This window comes from Nuphar pumila, chromosome 3 (genome assembly GCF_984573655.1).
Source record: "Nuphar pumila chromosome 3, dmNupPumi1.hap1.1, whole genome shotgun sequence".
Taxonomy (NCBI): domain Eukaryota; kingdom Viridiplantae; phylum Streptophyta; class Magnoliopsida; order Nymphaeales; family Nymphaeaceae; genus Nuphar; species Nuphar pumila.
The window spans coordinates 131658643-131666483 of NC_143251.1; the positions used below are offsets into that span (position 1 = coordinate 131658643).

Sequence of the window (7841 nt, forward strand, 5' to 3'; positions counted from 1 at the left end):
CGGCAAAAGCGTGATTTCGTTGTTTTCTTTCTTCAACGAACGGGCAAATTTAGGGGTTTCTCTTTTGCGAACACTCAGGTGGAAAAGGCGAAAGCGAAGTTGTTGAGTCAGGGGATTGATTGACACTTTCTGACGAAACCCTCTCAGAGTAGCGTTTCCCGGGAGCTTCCTCTCCGGAGCTGTTCATTTTAGGGTTTTCTGGCCAATCTATCATATAAAAAACGCGAACTCCGCCACTGAAGCTCTGAATTGGGTCTTTTTCTGGTTCATTTCCCCTCCAAATCCCGGGAAATTTGAGGAGAAACTTTGGATTTTTTGAGAATCCGAAACCCAAAAGCTAGGGTTTTTTCCTGGCTTCTGTTTCCAGGAAATCAGGTTCTGGTTGTCTGATTGGTTTGGAGGGATGACGTCGGGAACGAGGCTCCCTACGTGGAAGGAGAGGGAGAACAACAAGAGGAGAGAGCGCCGGAGGAGGGCGGTAGCGGCAAAGATATACTCCGGTCTGCGAATGTACGGGAAATACAAATTGCCGAAGCACTGCGACAACAACGAGGTCTTGAAGGCCCTCTGCGCGGAAGCTGGATGGACGGTTGAGGAGGACGGAACCACCTACAGAAAGGTATGTGTTTTCTTCTGATCCTTCTTTTCTCTTTTCCTCTCTTTTTTGTTGTTTGTGCGTGAATTGTGAGTATAGTAGCGCGAAGAATATCTGGACATCTCGTATAATTTGGGTCAATTATATGGTTGGAAATGCCCACTACGTGTGGTGGGAAGTAGTACCAGTGTGGCTAATTTTGGTAAGCTATGGTTTACGATGATGGTCGCATCTTTCCGAATGATGGGGTCCTTTGTTGGGCTCAAACTGAACCCATGATTCTAAAGTTTGATGGTTGGAAGGTCCTAAGGTGATCTTTTGGTGAGGATGCTTGGGTGAATAATTGCCCCTTTTGGGCAGTGGAACTGTAACTTTTAACCTTTAAATAGTGTTTCTTGTCGTTTCACGAAACTGGATTGATTATTCACTAGAAAATGTTCTTTGGCAGTACAAAATCGTGCGCGCATGATTTTAATCTCGGTCGTAGTTATTGTAAGGAGAGCGGCCCAATGTGCTGTTGGTGGCCCTTCCGACCTGGAGGGTTGCGTAACCTCATCTCTTCCTTTTTTTAGGAGAAATTACCTTTTACTTTGTTTTTTCACCTTCCGTGGTTTGTTTCACCAGGGACAACGGGATGAAAAGTTGCAAAACAAAACCAAGTCTTTTAACCTGGGAATGGGCAGGATTTTCTTTTGAAAATGACTAGGTTATTATATGATCATATAAGCAGGTTTTTGTGCCTATTATTGTCATTTGTTGATGGAATCAGGCCTTTCCAAGAGGTTTGCTTCTGTCTTTGATGTTGTTTCTTTTCCACGGTACAAACTCTGTGTCAGTTTCTTAAGTAAACAGAAGATATGCTAAATGCGTGTTGCCAAATGTCCTCCAAACCAATTCTTATTATCTTGTTAACTGCATGGCGTCTTGTTTGAGCCTTTCTATTTCTTTTTCTGGATCCATAATCAGATTGAACGACAAGGGCAGGCTGAGTTGCTCCTCCAAGCAGCACCAGCAGTGTTTGAAACACTTCCAAGTTGAATTCTCTAGAACATGAGTTTTTTGTGCTAAGTAGCTATTTGCTTCTTGAGTGTAGCTAATGTCCTTTTTGTCAAAAGGAGGCAATGGAGTTATTGGTTTTCCTTCCAAATCTGTAGATAGGACAAAGCCATAGTTTCCCCAAGTTGTTGCACCATACATGGTTGTGTTCCTTGCTTTTCCAACTTTTTCTTTTTATAATTTTGCTACCACAGTCTCTTTATGGCCTTGCTTAGTCACAAGACAATTATGTCTTGGTATCATTTAGAGCAGCCTTTGCTTTTACTATTTATTAGTTTTGATGGCCAGACACAATGAAGTGAATTGGCATTTATTGCTCGGGCACATTGCTATTGTTGCTTTTTAAAAGTGACACCATTACTTAGTTTTAGATAATATTAGCCATGTGCAACAAATTCCTTTTTATGACATTGCCACCATTGCATATTTGGGTGATTACTCGACTGTTGGCCAGAAGGTCGACCTAAAAGATGGAAATCTAGGTTTTTTATTAGTTAACCTAGCTTACCACTTAAATAATAAACATTAGCTCACAAATCTTGATCTGCCAATATGTTTTTTATGTGATAGTGTGAATAATCGGTCTCCCATGCATGCTTATTCTTAGTTGGATGACCTTGATTTAAGGATTTTGTGTAATTAACTTTTGTATGACACTGTGCATATGATCTTTTGCTTAAATGAATCGAAAGTTAGTCTTTCTTGTTAGTTGTTATCTAGCGTCTTCTTAAATCCCTTGCTGAAGTAAGGGACATCATATCTCATAGTTTCTCTCCGTTATGCTTTAGTTGACTGGGAGCTAGTTTTCCAAGATGGCACAAGGTTTATTTTTTTTATCTGAAATTAGGCTCTGTTTGGGAGCCGGTGTTGGTGAGAAGATGAGAGGGGTGATGGGAGTGGAGATGAAAATGAAGATGAGGCTGGAGTTGTCAACAACATCCTTGTGAGGATGTAGTTGGAAATGACCCATCTCCACTCCCAACACCATCCTCATCTCCCAAAACGGGGTTCCCAAACACCTGTGGTGGTGGTAGGTGGTGTTAATTACATCCTCGTTAAATACCATCTCCACTCCCAAACCGAGCCTTAGAAAAAACCTCCCATTCTACTGTATATCCACACAGGCTTCCTTGACTTTGGAGTACTCATTTGAGTTGGTAGAGTCTATGGGAGGCACAATTTGGTGCATCACTGCATCTGTAAGACTCACTGGCAGTTCCAAATTAGGTTAGGGATGTTGACGTGGTGATAGTTTTCTTTCAATTTTAGGGGGTGATGGATTTGCATTCACTTATTGGTGTAGTTAAAATTAGTGAAGTTTATAACTTTGTTTGTGAATCTTTTAGACATGTGTGCTGACTGCAATTTTGCCTTGTTCCACCAGGGGTGCAAGCCAGTGGGGCGCATGGACATGGTTGGAGGTTCTGCTTCTGCAAGCCCATGTTCATCCTACCACCCTAGCCCTGCTGCCTCCTACAACCCCACCCCTGCTTCTTCGTCTTTTCCAAGCCCTGCCTCTTCCTCCTATGTAGATGGAAACTCCCTCATTCCCTGGCTTAAGAACCTCTCCTCTACCTCTTCCAGTCACAAATTCCCTAACCTCTATATTCACACTGGTTCTATCAGTGCTCCTGTAACTCCACCTCTTAGTTCACCGACCTCATGCGGACCCCGAGTTAAAACCAGCTGGGAGTCAGGCAACGGTGACCCTGCAGCCTCCAACACCACTGCAGTACCTTGGCCGCACCACGACTATGCTTTCCTCCCTAACTCCACCCCTCCTAGCCCTGGCCATCAAGATCCCTACCAAAATGAGTTCCAATTCATTAAAAGCGAATGGCTTGCAGGATTCCGTCTTCCAGCTTGTGGTGGCCCCACGTCGCCCACATTCAGCCTGGTGAGCCCTGCATCTAACCCATTTGGTTTGAAGGCTGAGGGGTGTGGCTCTCGGATGTGGACGCCAGGCCAAAGTGGGGCTTGCTCTCCATCAGGCAAGGAGGGGAGTGGCTCTCGGATGTGGACGCCAGGCCAAAGTGGGGCTTGCTCGCCATCAGGCAAGGAGGGGAGTGGCTCTTGGATGTGGACGCCAGGCCAAAGTGGGACTTGCTCGCCATCAGGCAAGGGGCTGGCCTCTGATGTGGGCGAGGTTCGCATGATGGATGCCTCTGAGGAGTTTGCCTTTGGGAACAGTGTGGTCGTGAAGGCATGGGAGGGCGAACGGATTCATGAGGAATGTGTGTCGGATGAGCTGGAGCTTACGCTCGGGAGCTCCCGAACCAGGTCTGTCGACAACTGACTTTCTTAATTTTCCCTTTTCCTCCCTGATTTTTTTTCCTTCTATGTCACATGTTGGCTTTGTTATAGAGGTCAAGTGTTTGGGAAATGGATGGTGTTTATACTGTGAGCAGAATTTAATGTGGAGGCTTTGAGGTCTTCTCTTGTTCACAAAGGAAAAGGGTTAATTTGTTAAATTAATTAAAAACTATTTTATGTTAATATAATTTGACTCCTACACGCCTGTGATTCCCACACTTGTGCTGTCTTGGACACAAGTTTCAGGCTTTCGTTCTCAACTGAATGTGCTATCTGCCTCCAGATATCCATCTGCATGTGGACATACCTCTGGTTGGGACTCATGCGTCCCTTACATAGCCATGGGTGTTTTGCTCATAAACGTCTCTTAAAATTGGTGTTAGTATTTTGGTTTGGTTGGTCATGTTTAAATGCACGAGTGTTTCATCTCAGGAGAAAAAAGGGGCCTGTTGAGCTTCTTCAAATACTTGTTCTCCTCCAGATTAACTCGGTTTGCATGGTTGATGGGGTGTGTCTTCCTGTTTAAGCGTGTATGCTTCTTGGTTTTACGAGACATTTTTCTTGATTATATTGTATAGGCCTTCACTTTTGTGTACTTTGCGTGCTACTGTGTTTGAGAAGACTGCATGTGGGTGCCCTCAGGATCTGCTGATCTAATGGATTCGTTTAGGTCCAGTCTGGGTTCGAGTAGAGAGACCAAATTGCGCCCAACGCACCGGGTGCAAAATGATATGACCTAATCTGGTGAGATCCCCCTGGGCTTGAAGCTTAGATTTGTTGTCATTAATCAGGTCATAGATGAAATATTTAAGAGGCTTTAATCTATATAGTTAATATTTCGATCTGTATTACGTAAGAATGTGATGTATGCGGATTCCATGCGACATGCTGAGACACAGGCTTACTGAAAAATGTTGTGACCGGTGTTTAAAATGTGAACAAAATCATGAACCTTTGCAATTCCTCGTTTTCAAAGGCGTTGGGCCTATTTCAAAGCGGAGGTGAAAAATGAGACTGCTGTTTGCTAGAGCTCGTGAGGAGTGGATCCTTAGTTCTAGTAATCCGGTGGACGTCTGCCTGTTTGGTCATTAAAAATTATATGTTTGTCATATGATACATCTCTACAAGCACAAGATATGTCCGAGGCAACAAGTACCAGAAATGCATTCAGAATCAAACACGTTTGTAACACTGAAAATGGGAAATTTTCAATTGTTCCCTATGAAAAGAGCTGGGGAAAGCCCCCTTTCCATTATTATTCTCTTCTTTTTTCTTTCTTTTTCAAGTTCTTGTGATTATACAATCACAGGAACGCAACTTTTACAAAGCAACACAAACGTGAAAAGTTGAACCACAGGCTGAGGAATCACAACTGTGATTCTATACACCTAATCTGTGAAGGCGAATCATAGATTGAAATAATCACAGCTGTAACCAAAACATTTAGAGAAACTTCCCGTGACCCTTGGGCCAGCAACTTAGTAAACACGGAGGAAGGGACGGAGAGTAGGGATGCAAAGGGTTTGGATCCAGAACAGCTAAATTATAGGGATTCTGATCAGAATTGAATCTGAAACAGCCAAAAATTTCAAAACCTCCATCTTGGTTCTGGCCCATTTGCATCCCTATCGGAGAGGGTTAAAAGTCCTTTTACTGGTTCTTTCAATATCTGCCCAAATGCCAATGTCAAACACCTCCGCTGCGACCAAGCCTGTCTTTCTATGATGATGCCTATTTTAGGCCATGTTCGGAAATGGTAAAAATTTTATTTAAAAAATTGAATCATCTTGTCATATGGAGAAAATTCTCACCACCATTTCACCTTTTCAGGTGGGAAAATTTTTTCAGACGTGTGGGATGAAAATCCAACAAAAATATTAAAACTTTCCACTCGTTTGAAAAAGAACGAAGCTTTCTTTTACCCCATATTTTGTACAGAGTTCTCCTATCTTTTTCTTGCTTCCTAGTATGGCCTTAGTGGATATTGGTGAGTGTTAGGGACTGCAACTCTAGATTCATGTCAGTGAACCTGAAGCTGTTCTTAATGGACCATATTGCGCTCCCATATTATTTCCAAGAGAAACTAGAATATGAGAACTAAAAATATGGGCATTTTTCAACACTTTTTTTGCAAATCCAACCATGTAGATGTGTTTGGCATGGTGAATTTGCTAGGAATCAACCATTGGATCATGTATTTTCGATGAAAAAATGTGATTTTTGAATGCTTGAATATTTATTAAGATTATGAGCCATTGATTTTAAAACCTTAAAAAAATCACGTTTATGCATCAAAATTGGATGATTCAAGAGAGGGTTGTTATAAATCCAAGCATTTTGATCACATCCGGTTAGATTCAAGAGAAAAGAACAAAAAAATCATGAAAATAGCGGTTCACAACCTTTTTCCGCTTAAAAGTGTGAGAAATAAAATCCCCACATACTAGTCAAGTTTACACCCTTCTTTATAACAGACTAAACTACCAGCAGGTTTTCTCTTCTTTATTTATTTTTTGAGAAAGACAGCAGTTGGGTTTTCTCATTGCAATCAAGGAATCGCCTTCTTTTCTGTTTCTGTTCCATACCAACAAAACTGCAAAATGATCGCATGCGGGTAGGCAACCAGTCGTGCATGAAAAGGAAGACCGGTATATAACTTTCAGTTGTGAACAGATCCCATCATCTGGCGTATGATGGGATCCATCCTACACTCGATCTTAACAGTCCAAGGGCCAATGGCTAGTCTACATTCTCACCTGGATGTGGACTAATCCTAGCCAGAGACGGGGCCAGGATTGTAAACTAGGGTGGGCACAAATGCACAATAATGATTGGAACATATATGTGTGTGTGAATCCAAATCTGGTAAGGAGAGAAGCGTCATATTAATAATATAATTCAAATTCAATTTGAGGTTTCACATCATAATCCAAATATAAGTAGAAAATGTATCTGGTTAGCTATCTTATGCTAACTGGATCCATACCCAGTACTATCCTTTTTCCATATGAATTTGAAATCTGAATGTGAATTCTAATTTGTTCAGGTCAGATTCAATAAAGGCTACATCCAAAACTAAATCTTTCACTTTTACATTTGTATGTGTGTAGATTTGTAGCGTAGGCTTGTAAACAGGCTGGATCTGGGCTGATCCGGTGATGACTTCAATTTGCAATAAGTAGATCTAATTTTGCATGTGAATCTTACTCCGAACACATGATAGAGTTATGGATCCAGATGTGATCCAACCTCACTTGGCACTGGATTTTGCAAAAAGTAGGTCAAGTATATTGGTTTTTCACAGAATATGTAAAATGGGTTGGATTAGGCTGAGTTCTGAACATATTTATCTCCCAGTTTCTAACTTGGATCTAAGTAAATATCACACTACTCAATCTGAATCTGATCCATTTGAATCTAACCCATTTGATAAACGAGCTTTGGGTTCATGAGCCCCTAAGCGGCTCTGGGGGCACCTGTTTTGGATCAGGGTGGGCACTGCCCACTGCCCAAATTCTCCTCTGGGAAATTTTTGGGTCAGGGTGGACATGTGCCCACCCTGGCCTCTACTTGGCTCCGCTCCTGATCCTAGCCATCCAAATGCATCGATGCATCAATTGTATGGATACATAGATCCGATGTCATCATATGTTAGAGGATAGGATTCTTTTGCTTTCAGCTGTGTAGAACATTAACTTTTTTTTTGTTGCCAAAATTTGCTTTATTTTTTATTAATCTCTATAATAATCCTTATTTACACATTAATCAGCACGATGATGTGCCAAGTTGATCTGCAACATCTATTGGCTTTCCCAGCCGCTACCCAAATGAAACTAAAAGCAAAGGCAACACACTCAACAACTATTCAGCTCATGTA

The 7841-nt window shown here is 41.9% G+C and overlaps 1 protein-coding gene across 1 annotated transcript; it reads left to right on the forward strand.

The window, feature by feature from the left end:
- The first annotated feature begins 274 nt into the window (after positions 1 to 274).
- On the forward strand, positions 275 to 4162 carry LOC149843854 (BES1/BZR1 homolog protein 4-like). Its single transcript, XM_090001965.1, has 2 exons — positions 275 to 619; positions 3036 to 4162. Exons 1-2 carry the CDS (start codon positions 404 to 406, stop codon positions 3945 to 3947), a joined length of 1128 nt encoding a protein of 375 aa, XP_089858091.1. The 5' UTR covers positions 275 to 403; the 3' UTR covers positions 3948 to 4162.
- The last annotated feature ends 3679 nt before the right edge of the window (positions 4163 to 7841 follow it).